The sequence below is a fragment of the Pezoporus wallicus genome, unplaced genomic scaffold, assembly GCF_028554395.1.
Source record: "Pezoporus wallicus isolate ANWC-B61680 ecotype Strahan unplaced genomic scaffold, APGP_CSIRO_Pwel_v1 contig_2997, whole genome shotgun sequence".
NCBI classification, from domain to species: domain Eukaryota; kingdom Metazoa; phylum Chordata; class Aves; order Psittaciformes; family Psittacidae; genus Pezoporus; species Pezoporus wallicus.
Window position 1 is genome coordinate 301,694 of NW_026637066.1, and position 16,907 is coordinate 318,600.

The 16,907-nt window shown below is 38.3% G+C and overlaps 1 protein-coding gene across 1 annotated transcript in view; it reads right to left on the bottom strand.

Annotated features, from left to right (window-relative positions):
* NDUFS4 (NADH:ubiquinone oxidoreductase subunit S4) overlaps positions 1–16,160 on the bottom strand; it is a 47,688-nt gene extending 31,528 nt beyond the window's left edge. The window contains exon 1 of the mRNA XM_057403067.1: positions 16,004–16,160. Coding sequence (XP_057259050.1) covers positions 16,004–16,089 — 86 coding nt within the window. The 5' untranslated portion in view covers positions 16,090–16,160. The remainder of the gene's footprint in view (positions 1–16,003) is intronic.
* Positions 16,161–16,907: the final 747 nt, after the last annotated feature.

Consider the following 16,907-nt stretch of genomic DNA (forward strand, 5'->3'; position numbering starts at 1 on the left):
ACCACTGTGTTGGGCATTTAAATCCCTTAAATTTGATCTCTGTGATTCTGTATCATAATTTTCCTCTATTATCATTTAATAATTTCTATCATTTATTATGATTTCATTATACTAATTTCTGTGGTTCACTTAAAAGGTAACTTTGTATAATACAATTTTATCTCTGCTATAAATATGACTGATTATAGTCCATCTTCAGGATGAACTCTGCTTTAATATCTGCTTTATACCCTTTAATGATCTTCCTTGGTTTCAGTGTTAGGAATTTTAAAAAGGCGAAGGTTCCTTTTTCTGCCACAGCACAGAGTTGTTCAGAAAGGCATTATAGACCTGAACATAGCATCTACACTGGGTTCTGGCTACAATCTGTTATTTTAGAATCTCACAGTAAGTTTAAATGTCTTTTATACTGTGTAGAGAGGCAGAAGCAGAAATTTGGCAAAGACTACACTACATGGTCTTAAGGTCTTACTAAATACTTGTAAAAAACCTCTTACATTAGCTCAGTAATACAGAAGAAATTACTGATGACTACTAGTGAAAATGTGTATTTGTAGAGTTGAAAAATTTCTACAGGTATCACTTATCCCGGAAAAACAAATGCTGTGATCATCTAATCACATTTCTTCCAAGGGAAACGTGTACTCCCCTTCCAACATCATCTGCTATTCCAGGAAAGTTACAAATGGGTTCCACATCTCTGCTACACAAATTAAGGGGTCCACTGAGAAGCCATTATCCAGTCTTCACTACAGTATTGACACTCTCGACCTTATCCCAGTGTAGGATAAGGACATTGCAAAGTTCCTTGTTGCAGGGTACATACTTATGTCTCCTCTTCCCTTCTTACATTAGCTGCCCCACCTCTGCTGACATCATTAACCAATTCTATTAGGGAAACCAAATCGCGAAAAAAACGACAATGAAGTCTTTTCTGGTATCGGGACAAATAATATTAAGGCATCAAACTTGAACATTTATCTTGGTAGTTTTGGATATCAGCATTTAATCTCTAAAATTCAGCGTATTTGAACTTCCAGAATATCTGCTAAATAACCTATGCTTAACCGCTATATACTTTATCTTTTTAACTGCATGAAGAGAAAAATAAATGGAAGTCTTACAAAAGAGAACGCCTGTCACAGAGCCTCTGGAAATGTCGTGAAGAATCCCCCACAAGCCCAGTGGAAGATGAGAAGCAGCCATATTTACAAGGCATGAATCTGCCTTTCACAAAGAGCAAGGCTGTAATTGGGATCTTATACAACACCCAGATGCAAAAACTTCTATTTACCTGATCTAATTCTGTAGCTGAAATTTAATTCATTGCACACAAAAAAAAGGCTCCTTAACCTCCTTATGCAACATATCTGACTGTTTGATCTATTAGCACCCCCTTTTGGTCAACTGTTGGAGATATGCTGAAGAAAACCAGGTACCACAGCCCAGGTAATCGGATCACAATAAAAAGATGAACCCAAGTCTTGAAGAAAAACTCATGTACCTCATGAAAAATTAAGGCAGTCATTAAGAAGTTATGTCTTAATGGTGTTTTAAGTATTCTGATACTGAATGACCAGGGCACAAGTAGGTGTGAATATACATATATATATATATATATATATATATATATATATATATATATATGTAGAAGCCATGATTAACCATTCAGTACATTGAACAGATAAACATTCTTAGAAAAACAGCCTCTTTTAATATTATGGCATTTATCAGATATAAGGTTCATAGGATACAGCCACCATAAAGACATTAAATTCTGAACTAAAAGCACAAGAAAACACTGCCAGCTCAGAACTTCCATAGCATCTAACCTAGTCTCACACTGCAATTAAGCAGACAAGAAACAAATCAGTATTATGTTCTCACATAAAATACAGACATTAATGACTGTCTGTTCTATGATGTCAAATACAGTACAGATCATAGTATTCAGCTCCAATATAACGCATTTTTATAAAGACAGCTTGTAAAGTTGAACTTGTTAAAGATTAACTTAAATAGAGTGGTATAATACTACCTTGGTATTAGATTCACTACTGTAATTAAAAGTTATAAAGACTTAACAGAATCAATGGTATTTTATTTTTACCAGGATACATTTACTACTATAATGCCAAACATTGCCTGTGGAGACTATGTAGTTCTATTTTGTAGTATGAATTGCACGAGTAACTTTTGGGTTTGGAGGAAAAGCAACTTCTCCATTCTCAGACAATAATGGCACATCATGATTTTTCTTTTCCCTACAAAATGATCTTAAATTATGAACACAGTAAATTGTGTTTCTGAATGGATGAAAGGAATATCAATTTATTTAATCTAAACTGTTGAAATTTCTGTATTAAGCAGCAAAAACCAAACAAAATTGAAATAGAAATACATAAACACTGCTTCTACTTGCTAAAAAGTTTATATGCAAAAAATACTTGGATTTTTTTTTCCAGGTGTGTGTTTGGAAAACAGGGCAGGAACTGACTTTGTTTTTCTGCTAGGCAAATCTGTGATACGAAAAGAAGCAATGGTCATACAAATGTACTGAATAACCATGAAAATAATTTTAAGCATTTGACTTGTGGCTTATAACTTAGTGAACATCTTCAAAGCTAGATGTTAAATTTACCTGAAATTCAGAAATAGAATCATAGAATAGTTAGGGTTGGAAAGAACCTTAAGATCATCCAGTGCCAACACCCCTGCCATGAGCAGGGACACCTCACACTGAACTATATCACCCAAGGCTCTGTCCAGCCTGGCCTTGAACACTGACAGGGATGAAGCATTCACAGCTTCCTCGGGCAACCCATTCCAGTGCCTCACCACCCTAACAGGAAAGAACTTTTCCCTTATATCTAACCTGAACTTCCTTGTTTCAGTTTGAATCCATTATCCCTTGTATTACCACTACAGTCCCTAATGAAGAGTCCCTCTCTAGCGTCCTTGTAGGCCCCCTTCAGATACTGGAAGGCTGCTATGAGGTCCCCACACAGCCTTCTCTTCTCCAGGCTGAACAGCCCCAACTGTCTCAGCCCATCTTCTTACGGGAGGTGCTCCAGGCCCTGATCATCCCTGTGGGTCTCCTCTAGACTTGCTCCAACAGCTCCATTAATTAGGTGGGTAAGTGCATGGCACAAGCATATACACAATGAAAACAGTTTGAGCTAAGGAACGGTTCAGGCAAAAAATTCACAGAGCTAGCTTGGATTCAAGTCAGCATGCAGGCAAGTGAGGACTGCACATCTCGAAACAGTTCTCATGTCCCAGGCTCATACCTGGCTGCTCCTCCACGTGCTTGGACATAAACTCAGCCATTATTTGCAACTAAATTTCTGAGAAAAAGTCTTTTTTCAGTGCTTCTAGACCCCCATATGCACGAGTCAAAAAAGTTTATCAGTCATCTCTCCCAGATTTCAGCAAACACACAAGAAACACTTCTGAGAGAGGAACTTAACAGGTTAGGAATAAAATGACCCAAAATTATTTAAGTATTTTTGTAGGAGAAATCATAAAACTCATTGTGAAAGGAGATCTGGTATACTACTTTTACAGCAATAGAATACATGACTTATAAGCTGCCCAACTGCTGACATGTGACAGGAAGTCTGAACTGCTGCCTGTACAGATGCTGATCAGCAATTTTATTTCATACTACTCTCCAAACCAGAAGACCTAGTATTAAGAAATTATCCACAGATCACAATATGAGAACAGCAGGTTCTCTGTGAACCAGTGGAAAATTCCTGTAGACAAATCAGACAAAAGGCAAATAATATGAGAAACGCTGCATAGCCAATATAGGCTATCAACTGACTTTTATATTATCTAGTTAGAAAGCCCAATAAAGTTTAAAAAGAACAGGCAAAAATTATGTAGGCAGTAAAGACAAAATACACAGGTGACACACTTGCTCTGTTTGTGCTTTCCAAATGTCAAACTTCTCCCCACACATACACATTCAGGAATTCATACAACTAGACACTAACTAAAAACTATGCTCTCTTTATAGTAAGAACAACGAATGTCAAAGGGTTTAATTCCAAAACTGTGAGGAATGAAACTAATGTTCTACAACCCACCTCTGTCTTAGGGAAGTTTATGCATTTTGAACAAGAGCCTTTGAATAATGTAAAATTTAACAAAGAGATTAGTAAAGATTCCTCTGTGTTTGCAAACTGGTTTATGGCATAGTACACTCCTGTATTTCATTCTTATCCTTTCCTCTTGATTTAGTCTATTTGACTGTACTTACAGGCTTAAGTAATACTTATTCTAATAATCTAAGGTAATAGGAAGGTCTGTAAACCACGGCATATAAATAAAGGTACTTCTTTCTTATTTAATGTACTCAAAAACACTGAACTGTGAACTACTAGAGTGCAAAAGAACCTTGTGAAGTGTTACTAGAAAACTGTATCTTGGTTTATAATGGTTCACAGAATTCAGGGAAGCTGTTCAGCTAGTAAGCCTTGCTTGTGGTGCAGCTATGAAAAAAATTTATTTAAGACCCATCTATTAATTTCTGTTTGTAGTATTTCATAAAAGCCACTTAAGAGACAGCCAAATGCCTCACAAATGGCATGTGAAGCAGGTCTCTTTTCAGAACTGTATGCTCTCAGCAATTTTTATAGATAAGAATGGGAAAATACAGCTAGTATAATTGTGTATAATTTTATTTCATCCTTCGTCAACTTTGCCTTATCTCAGCCTCCTTACTCTTCAATTTCCTTACTGACATCAAACTTCTGTCCTCCTCTTTGAACTGTTGCCATTCCAGTTATCAGGTACCTTAACTACTCTCCATTATATCACACACCTTAATCATACCACAGCCCATTTCTTACTTCTTCTGCATATGCACATCATTTCTTTCCAACATATTTTCTACTTAATACACCTGTGAATTGAACAACTCCAGTGATATTTCAGTAAATCTTTGCTTATTGAGTTAATCGAGTTATATGCAGAGAACATACGCCAATGTTGCCATCATACATGCAACAATATAAACTGAGTTTTCAAGTCAGACTGTGCTCCACCTTTAACAATCTGAAGACAAACCCTGTCAGACCATGCAGTAGGACCTAAGGGTACCAACAGGTCTTAATGGCTGTGACTAGCCTCACCCAGAGTATTCACTGAACACCCCCCACCTGCAGTCCTGGAGCTCCAGTTAAGCTCCTCTGGGTCTTCAACCACTGCCTCAGCAACATCATTAAATGCACCTGCCTCCAACCCTGCCTCTAGTTCCTGTGTCTGAGCCTGGCTAAACCCCTCACCAAGCTGCAACATGACTCCAGTCCTGTTCAGACCCTGCTGCCTACATGGACTTCAGACACACTCTGCAGATTGTTCCTGAACCTGTCTCCAATTCGTTTTGCTCCTGGACTTCCCTGATGGACCCTGGAGCTTTCTCATGACTTTGCTATGTCTGGGATTGTTGATGGACCTTATTACCAGAAACCAGCTTTCCTCATGTATAGATGCTGCGGCTTAATCAGTGAGGGCACTGTCTCTGCTGGGATCACCCACAGCTCCCAGGTTACCCCACCTTCAAGAGCAGCAGCCCTTGCAGCTCCCTGACACTTTGCTAGTCATTAATTCCTATAAAATTATTTTTTTTCTCAGTGTATGCAGTATATCAACACTTGTTTTCAGCCTCACTACTCTGCAACCAAAGCACAGGAATTACTTTTATGTAGTTTCTCTATAATGTTAAATTTTAAATCTTACCTCTTTTAAAAAGATACTAACTACACAGGTATTTTGTTGTGGGTACCAGTGTGACTAATTAGCTTCTACAATACTCATCTGTCTTTAGCTTAAAAGAAATGCTTACTGCAATGTAAGCAACCTAAGTGTCTTCAACAGAAGTTGAAAAAAAATTATCACATCAAAACTTATATTCAAGTGCAAGTAACAATTACATGGCACTAGTTCAGAGAAAAAAAGAGAAAATAAAAGTTCTTTCTTCTACAGAATACTCTATCAGCCTCTGCAGTCTTGTAACAATTCTTTAAATTGATGATTATTTAGTGTTACAAGAGTAATATAATGAAACTCCCAAGCTACTCAAATGAAGTCTACTTTAAAAGAAAGCTTGAGTGCCTTGTTGTTCCAATCCTGTTGTTCTTAATTTTCTTTCCATTTACCAGCATTAACATAAACACATCTTACGAACATTTTTTGAGAACTCACCTTTAAGAAGAAAAATAACCTTGTCAGCTACCCTATTTGTGTGTTTGCTTGTACTCTTACTTACACACTGACTCCTCCACTAGTATTATTCTTTCCTTTTACTAGTCTCTTTTTATACTCTTACAGTCCTATCAGCTATTAGCTCTCTGAAAGGAGAACACTAGCCCTGCTATTGCCCACCCTTTTCTAAAGTGGAATAAACCCTTAAGGCAAAACGTGTGCTTCAAATTCACAGAATCATAGAATAGTTAGGGTTGGAAAGAACCTTAAGGTCATCTAGTTCCAACCCCCCTGCCATGAGCAGGGACACCTCACACTAAACCATGTCACCCAAGGCTCTGTCCTACCTGGCGTTGAACACTGCCAGGGATGGAGCATTCACAACTTCCCTGGGCAACCCATTCCAGCGCCTCACCACCCTCTCCGTAAAGAACTTCTTCCTTGTATCTAACCTGAACTTCTCCTGTTTCAGTCCATTACTCCTTGTCCTATCACTACAGTCCCTGATGAAGAGGCCCTCTCCAGCAGCCAAATAATTAATTAATAATTAATACAATACAATAAATGCTAACATTATTCTTCAATTCCAGTTCAGGCAACAGCATCCCAATTATTTGTCTCTTTCTCTGGTAGGCACAATCAACACTGACATATGACAAAACATCACTGCTGCAGAATTTCCCTTCAGGTAACTCGAATAACACAGGAAACACAAATACTCCCTGAAAACAGGACAGAATAGTCAAAGCTACTGCATGAAGAGCTCTATATTTTTTCCTTCATTTAAAATACAGTGGTTCTACTGAAAATGGTAAGCCATTTGTTTATTCTTGTCTTTAAATAGCCAGAAAATACTCCTCTGGTTTTATAATTAAAGATGGTACTTCTGAACATTATTAACATCAGTTATAACATCCACTAAAATCTCTACTTAAAACTACTGACATATATAAAATAGATGAAAAATTAAACAGTTACCCTCTGCCACAAAATTCTGGTTTAGACTTTAATACACATGGTATCACTAACATTTAGTGGAAAATTACTTTGTTAGACTGATAGCAAATGATGACATCAGAAGTATTTACACATAATATGTGCATGAAACATAGGTCTTCAAATATTTTATATAAAATACATCAAATCTGATTTTTTTAAAATGATGAAGAGAAGCTGTTCACGAAATCTTCCACATTAACACTCCAAGAACAAGCAGCTGCAAGAATTGTTTGCCCACACACATTCTCTAGCTGCCTACAGTCTGTCCAGTGGAATTAGAACTTAATTTACTTCTTCTGTATCAGTCACAGGTCAAAGGAAGATCAAGTTAGACAGAAATTACTGCAGCTAGAAAGTGGCTTTTTAACAAAATGGTACCTGAACATACTGTTATACTGCCAGGAGGGAATAAGTGTACTTTAAGCTCAGAAATATGCCAATCGTTTCTTAGGAAATACGGAAATATGATTATAAAGACGGAAATGTTAACTGTTCAGCTTGCCTCCTGCTCGTTTAACAGTATCTTTTATCAAGAAACAATAAAGACCAGTTTGGAGGTATCCTTTGTAACACATTCAAGATCCAATTCTTACACAAAAATTTAAAAAGCTTATAAAAATCCACTGTATTGTCATGAGAACGAAAACATGTACATGGATAAAATATGTAACACAATAAACTCTTAAGAATTATACAAATTTACTGAAACTGTTAGTATAAAATAAGATTTTTTAAAACCTGTTTTTTTTTTTCTGAACTATCTGGGAGTAGTTTCAAGCTTTGCTGCTAACTATGCAAGCCTCTCAGCATTTCAATCTCTTACAGCAGACAATTTCATCTATGACAGACAATTTGGCCAACAGCAGACAAATCAATAGCTGCCTGGCAAAATGGGATTATCTTTAATTTCTATTTTTTCTCAACACAATAGAATTTAATTTCAGGCCCTATGGCAAAAAACTTAAAAAAAAACTTAAAAAAAAAAAAGCAAATAGACATGGCTTACTCTCAAAGAACCAACACTGCCAAATTTAGGAACAGGTATTTTCCTGCATCACAAGACTGTATGTCAACCCCAGACAGAAACAGTCCTTTTTATGTCCAGAAATTTACCTTAACTTCTGCCTAACACTGTTTTCAAGCACGCTAGAAGTTCACAAGTGCCTTTAAATTTGAAATAAACAGTCAGAAGTTTGGGGATGATGAGACATTATTACCATACTATGTAGGTAATTTGTCAAAGAATAAGTTATACCAAGACATCAGCAAAAATAACATTCAAAATTGAGAATGCAGACAAAAGTTAAAAATATGAACCATATTAACTTTAGTTAGTGTTTCCATCCTCACTATTCATCACCATGTGCTTAACAGGCATTTATTTTGTTCAAAAAAAAAAAAAAAATCAGATACTAATTCTGCTTGTGTCTAGTTGTGATTGAAAGACCAAAGCAGCATGCTACTGAGGTAGTATCAAATTCTCAAGTTATTTGGGGTTTTGGAATTTAACTTTTGTTGCACCTCACTGGCACATTTTGATAGTGACCGTTTTTGTGAAGAACAGCTTTGAAAGTTACAGTTTCTACCAGTCAGAAATACAACCCAACCCAACCGTCTTCTGGGCTTTTCCAATCATATATAAATATTGCATCAAGTTGGGCTGTATAATGGAATAACAAGGTTAATTGAGTCATAATGCTCAAACCTACATTAAGGCAACATTAAGGTCATTTTTGTAATCAAAAAAGTAGTATTTTTCCACTATGAGTTAAACCTGCTGAACAGTGTATTTTAAACCACCACCACTAAAGCAAATTCTATTATTTTGTTAACATAGATTTGAAATTCTATCTGTTGACATCTGGCATTCGAATACTCCATGTATCCATATGTCATTTCATAATCTATTAATTCCTTTAGTTATCTGACAAAAAAGCGTGCTTGAAGTCATTGTAATAAGTTCTACAAATATATTCCTTTCAAATTTCAAGATACCAAATATTTGGCATTAGGAAATACCAACATGAAAGCCTTGGAAAAAAAAAAGTTTGGGGTTTTGTTTTGAAAACAAAGTGTCATTTTCAAAGCCAGTGTCAGAAACTATTTTAAATTGTTTAATCCCTGAAGGAAAGTATTATGTCCTTCTGTTTTAGGATACCAGTGGCAACAAACTTCACCTCTACCTTTCAAGACTTTTTTGTTTGGGTTGTTTAGCATTTGGTTTTTTTTTGGTTTGGTAGGGTTTGGAGGTTTTATTCATATCACCACTCCTCTTCAAATCTTCAAAGTGGAGAGAAGATTATCTCAGATCAGTAAATTTAAGGGAAAAGTTATTCTGACATGTATCAATACTTGTTTTAAAGATACACCAAATTTAGGTAAGTGACCTGCAGTTCTGAGCCCATGATGACTAGCTGTCACAGAGCTGGTAAGAAGAGCTTTCAACTCTGTTCTAGTTCAGAAACAAGAACATCCCTTATTTGCTAGTTATCTTTCAATGCAAACATACTTTAAACATCTGTCTGCTTGTCTCTATTAAACCTTCTCTTGCTGAAAAAGCAAGATAAGGTTTGATTTCTCCCCCTTCAAGTTTCTAATTCCAAAAGTGAAGGAACCAAATGTAATTAAAGTAACTTGCTCCATGTTATATGTCAAACAATGAACACCAATATAAGAAGCCTCATCAGGAACATTTTGCTGACATAACACCTGTGCAACTTACTTCTCCCTCATTACACTAGGAAAACATCCATTTCCAAAACATCTCTCCCTTGCCTGTTCTCAAACTTTGTCTCTCCTAACCTCTTTTGCCCTTCTGCTTCTCTTACTTTCACATCTTTCTACCCATCATCTTCTTCAGCTAGACCAATACTGAAAGTGACAGAATTCACCATGTGATTCACCAGAGCCACTGACCTCGTAAGAAAGGTGCATATCCATGAACAACACACCAGTCAGAATAAAGGACAGAAGCAAGTAGGATGGATAAGCAACTTTGAGATCATAAACAAAGTACTTGCAAAAGGACTCAAGTCATCCTACTCACCAGAAACCTCCTCCTCTCCCTCAAAACATGTGAAGCTTTTGGGGAAATAGGACCTTCCTTCTCAAGAGTCAGACACCGGATAGTCATCAAAGGACATGTGATTACAAAAAATAAACACCAGTGATGCTTTCAGTCACAGTTAATATACAAGATTTGGCTACTAGACCCTTTTTTATCTATACAATTATTATTTGAACAGTGCGGACTGAGTCAAAAGGAGTAGGTTTTAAATGAATTATATGCTTAGATGTATGGAACATCTACTTTCCCCAGAATACTGGGTTAGGCTATCTGCAAGATCAGGCAAATACTCACTGCTGCCTGGAGTCTTGTTTTTTTAAAATTAAGCTCATTAACTGTACAAGTTGCAGTGCTTTAAATCTTTTTCTCCCCTCACTATGTCCATTTGTCTCTCCACATCTTTCACCTTGAGTCTGCTCCAAACCTCCACACCACCGCAATCTTGAGACCAAAAATCTCCCTGGAGTTTCATTCTGCATTTCAGTTTACAGTTGGACTGCTGTGTTGCAAGAGTCTGATGCACAGTACTTTCTCTAATATACATTAAAAACAAAACTGATATTCAAGATAAAACTGTAAAATTCAAGTTCAATATATATTTTAAAGGTCCTTTTTCCTCTATAAATAATTAAAATAATTATTTGTATAAACACCACTTATACAGCAAAAGGCAAGGCCTCAAAAAACTTCTTCCCCTGCTCTTACCTTCAAATTTTATTTCCAGTAATATTTGCAGATGCAGGTAGCCACTGGAATTAATTTTGTCAAAATTAAATGCTGGAGAACTGTATTTTTTTTATTAATGAAAACCAAAGCTTACAAAGTGTCTGAACCTGACATCAACAACCATTATCCCACAGAGTGTTTAAGTAGCAGACATGAATTACTGCTACATGAAATAATAAGTAATACAACTGCTGCAACATGCTGCTTTTTCAAAACCTGAGAAAACTGGCTAGCATTTAATAGAGCTTCTATTAACTAGATGCAGCCAGAGCTTGTACATCTTTGTGTAACTCTCTAGTCTGCCCAGATCTAGATCTGGAAAGTCTACTAAACCCGGTTTTAATATATGCCTTAGTATGAACATGCACTAAAAAGGCCAACATTATTTTGAAGAAAAAGGAAACAACAAAACAAAGCAAAACCAAACAAAATCCAAACACATAACACAAGCTAGTTCAATACCAATAACAAAAAAAAACAAACAAAAAACCCCCAAAAAACCCAGCTCCCAAAAGTCAACCCCCCCCAAAAAAACTTTTTTTGAAAGTTAATAAACATTTTCTTTATTATTCATGAAAGCACAAGACAGAAAATAAAGCACGTTTCTTCTATGTAAGTCCTAGGTTTTCCACAAAAATAGCTTTCCCCTCTCTCTACTGAGGACCCTTGCATAACAGCTGAAGAATAAGATCTAAATGGTACCCCACTGGAATGAGGAATGGTCTCCTCATTCTCTTGAGCATATAGCATGAACTGAGTAACAGGCTTTCTACTAGACAAAAATACTTGCTTTCATAAACCTCAGTTCATTTATGAACTAGCAAAACATTTGCTGTCATGCTCAGAGTCTTTACAACAGAATTACAAGAAGGTAATATATTTTGAAGAACCATAATCTACCACTGAAAAGTGAAAGAACATTCCATTAGCACAAAATGTAGGGACTGTCTGGCCAGGTATCACACCTGCACACATAAAATACTTTGCTTCTGCAACAGAAGTTAGTATTTTTGTGCCCTGACTGCAATAGCTTGTGAAATAAAGGGACTCCAAAATAATAAACAGTTTTGGAGCAGACAGCTGATCCCAGTTAAGTAGAAACTAGTCTGAAGTTTTCTTTCACCAGCTCACCCTTATTTTCTAATGCAAGGAGACACTGCCATCTTTCCCAACAAAGACATTTAAAAATCCCTCTTCTGCTTTCCTCCAATTCAAAAGAAATGCAATTATATTACTTAAATCATACCACTTCATCAAATTTTGGCTGCAGATAACTCAGATGTAAAACTTGAAGTAATTTGGTAAGACAGACAAACAAGGTACAACTTTCCTCCTGAAGAGGTCAAATTCAGAAGAGAATGTTCCACATAATTTCAAGCTTCTGAAACCCAGACACATTTTACAGTGTGAAAGCTTCAAAACTGTGATCCAAGCCAAGGAGGCACTTCTACTTTCTGTATCAGCTCTAGCCATCTGCTGATGATCTATTAGGCTCACCACCAGACAGAGTAATGATGGAATCAGTAACTACTGCTTCAGTGATTTAAACTAGGCACATAAAACTTCATAAAGTTACAAGGAATGTTGCTGCATGTTCTCTTTGTTGTGTTACCAGTAACCAGTTCAAAATAATCAAGCAGCTTGGGGTTGTATATTTTGAAGTGCTTAAACACGTACTGATAATTCCAATCTTTGCATCAGGGGATGTCATAATATTGGTAAGTGCCAAACATAAATCATGGTAATCAGAATAGAACCTTCTTGTGACTATTGGAAAATTATCCTGAGAATTGTTTTCAAAATTAGAGGGCAGCCGTATTATTCTGTAATTAAAATTCTGAAAAATGTAGAACTATCAGAATTTTCACATGCAAGTACCTGCAAAAACACCGCAAATAAATCTACTGCTTGAAGGTTTAAACTTTAATCCTACAGTGTTCAAGCAATAAGCTATACTACTCCCATAATGAAATTTTGCAAATAACATGAAACTGTAATTTAACAAGTTATATCAAACTAGACCAAAACTTACTACAAAACTCAGTAAACAAAAGCATAGTGCTGAAGTGATGAAAGAATCATAGAAATCAACTAGGATGGAAAAGACCTTTAAGATCACCAAGCTCAACCTTTGCCCCACGACTGCCAAGTCTACCACATAAACACATCACTAAGGGCTACACCTTCTGAACACTTACAGGGACAGTGGTTCCACCACTTCTCTGGGCAGCCTGTTATAATGCCTGACCACCCTTTCAGTGAAGAAATTTTTTATAATATCCAATATAAACCTCCCCTGGTGCTGCTTGAGGCTGTTACCTCTTGCCCTATCACTTATTACAGTATTAGCTTTTATTGTTAGTAATTCTAACACCTGTATCTAAGACATACATCTAGCAAACTGATACAGAACATTCTTTCTACGGATTGAAAAATACACCAATTACTCCAGGAATAAATTAGACAAAGACTTTAAATACACTCTGAATTTGATGTAACAAAGAAGGCACCTGTACCAAACTGTATCTGTTAAAATACTTTTTCTGAAAGAAAACCAGTACTGCAGGATCTGCATACCCAATTGCAAAGTATCTTGCAAGCCATTAGATTCTCAAACAAATAGGTTTTTCGATAGTAGTTGATCATTATAACTGGAAAATGGTTTGCATTATAAGACCATTCACAATTCCATGAGGTAGGGAAGCTCCTTTGTCCCTTTTTAGAAAATGAGATGTGAGACACTAAAGCTAGAAATGGGACTTGTATACTGCCAAGCTTTGAGGAATGTACCTGTGTACTGAAATTTATTATATTGGAGACATCTAGATTTCTGGTAAAACAGAAATGGTATATAAGGAAGGTATCCACAAAGGAAAACAAACCAAACTGCTGCTTTCAAGAAGCAATAGAAAGTACAGAAGCAAAAGACACAGCTTCTCCCATGCACCTCTACATTTATCACCTCACTGTAAGCTGCAGGAAGATAGCTTGAATTTAAAATTAGAACCCTGGATCTTTTTTTGTCACTATATACCTTCAGTCTCCCTTCCAAGCAGGGAGACCACAGGGGCTGCTTAACAATATTTCTCATATAAAACAGAAACTGAGAATGGGGACAATGTAACTTTCAGTGCCTACTTCACCAAGGAAGTAATGAATTACTTTACAGAAACTATGCAATGAATGCCAGCCTTAACCACTCCTTCACGTTGCCAAAACTATCTTACTCTGAAACACCTCCTCCTTGTTCCAAAGAAAATTTTATTCTCACTCTTCCAACATACAACTGTGATGATGTGTAAAACTTTAAATAAGAAAAACTCCTAGTGCTCTTCCCTGCCTTTTCAGGAAACCTGAAGAATTATGATCAGGCTACTCTCCTATGGGATTTGAAGCATAAGTTCCAGATCCCTTCAGGCAAAGATCTTCAACCTCCCTCTTAGTGAAAATATTAAGAAACACTAATTCTTCTGTCTCCTTCTGTGGCAAGGAAGGAATCTAAGCCACTATTTCAAAAAAGAAATTTCTTGGAAAAAATGTCAACTTAAAGACTCCCTACATCACATATCCATGCTGTTCATTCCCACCTCTGCTACATCCTGCTATTTGTTCTGGAATAATTGCTTAAAAGGTAGAGTGTTTAAAACAAATAAATTTATTTTTAACCTGAATCAGTTGACTTATCCAGTTTATGACATGGCACAGGCAACAGTTGTGTCAACACTACAGAGGATTAAAAGAAGTGCAGAAACAAGCAGTCAAACAGAATCATGGTTTGGTTTGGAAGGGCCCATAAAGATCATCTAGTACCAACACTCCTTTGACAGACAGACACCTTCCACACGAACACTAGGTTTCTTCATTAGCATAGAGGAATTTCTAAATCCATATTCCCAAATTCCAAAACATTTTTATGGTGCAGGATTAACCTTCAGCACCGTGAAGCAGGTGCCAATTTTAAAAGGGAGGAAGCAGCAGTATCCAATGTGACAGAGCATAATAGTGGGAAAAATAGTATGGCCATAGTCCTTCTTTTTGTTTATTACGTGTATATACAGCTTTCTTTCTGTGTTTATATATGTGCATATATGTATATGTGTATATATGTATAAAGACCCCACAAATTTTTAGAAGTTATTTGACCTAACTTATGTTTGTATGTAAAGATATAAGTAGAATGGAAAAACAAATCTTCCAAATAATAGCTAATGGCATTAAACCATATTTTGAATTCTGACTACAGGGGAGTCCTACAAAAACTTAAGTCCTGTGACATGCACAGAAGTAAACACATTCACATATCTTCATCTGGAGGTTGGTTCACATACTGGACTTTAAATACAGGTCTCTGCATTAAAGACACAAACAGCAAAGTGCCACTAAAAATTATAAAGCGATATCCAGCATTATTTCGAGGAATCAGCGAGAGATGCTACGTACCCCCGGAAAAAAAAAAAAAAAACAAAACAAAACAAAAAACGCAAAAACAAACAAAAAAATCCAAAACCAACCCGCATCTTGGGGAGGAGACAGAGAGGAAAAAATACATGATACAGAACAGGGCAAAAGGATGAAAATTCCTGGGAAACCCGTGCTGGCGATGATTGCAGCCATCGTTCTCTCTGGTTCCGTGCAGCGAGGTAAACGCCGCCCGCTACGCCAGGCACAAAAAGGCTCCTCTGCCGCTTCGACCAGCTCTCGACCTCCGGGAAGGACACCGGGCGGGTGGTCACAGCGAGGAAGGCAGCAAGAACAGACGCAGACGAGCACGCTCAGCCCGGGAGGAAGGCCCCAGCCCTGCCCCCGCAGGCCACCTGGGCGACCCCGCTCGCGGCGGGAGCCCTACGCGGCCCTCCCGGCCCAGCGCCCGAGGCGGCCGCGGCGAAGCCCTAGGCCCGGGTCGGCCTCCTCGGGAGCGTTGCCGCTCGTCCCGGAATGCCGCCAGCGGGCCCCTGGCAGCAGCGGTGCTGCCGGTGGAGTGCCCGCGGTGCCCGTTACCTGGCCGGCGACAGGCGGGGAGCGGCAACCCCAGTCCTCACGACAAAGTGCCTCAGTACCGCTGACATTGAGAGAGCCGCCGCCATTACGCCCCCCGCAGCCGCTGAGAGACGGCAGCGTCGCAGGGCCAAATCTCCTCCGCCCAGACAGGAAACGCGAAGAGGAGGGCGGAAAGAGGGAGGGGGAGGGGTTGTAAAGGGGAGAGAGGTGGGGAAGGGGAGAAGCTAGAGAAGGGGAGAAGCTAGAGAAGGGGAGAAGCTAGAGAAGGGGAGAAGCTAGAGAAGGGGAGAAGCTAGAGAAGGGGAGAAGCTAGAGGTGGAGGGTTGCTGCTAGTCCGCAGCTGGCACTGCGGAAAGTCAAGCCTCGTGGAAGAGCCAGGCATGCGTTCAGAAACATTTTCTGGCAGCTTCGGGCCTGACGCCATCTTCTCGGTGCGGGGGATGAGTACCTGGGAGGAAAGGCACAGGCCTTCGGGGGCCCACCTGGCAGGGTGGCTGGCCCGGCCCGGCGCGTGTGTGTCTCGCTCCCGGTTGGACCGGCAGGGCAGGGAGGGCTTGGTGGTTTCCAAGCCTTGGTGTCCCCAGTGCCTGGAGTCCCTCCAGCTTGGGCACAACATTTACAGTGTTGGTATTTTTGGCCCTATTCTTTCCCATTGTTTCACAGACACGATGGTGCACTCCAGTCAAAGACATCAATTCTTTGGTACATCTCTCACGTTTTTTAACATACTATTTAGTTGCACTATCTAAAGTGGATCCATGTTCTTGGTTCACTAGTAAGATAATCAAGTCTAACACACTGTGGTACTTTCAGGAGGTCTGTTTTGTTTTTAAACCAATTGCAACTTCATTTGAGCAAGGAAGACTGGCAAGAGCCCTATTCTCTCAGAGGGAATTGAACAATA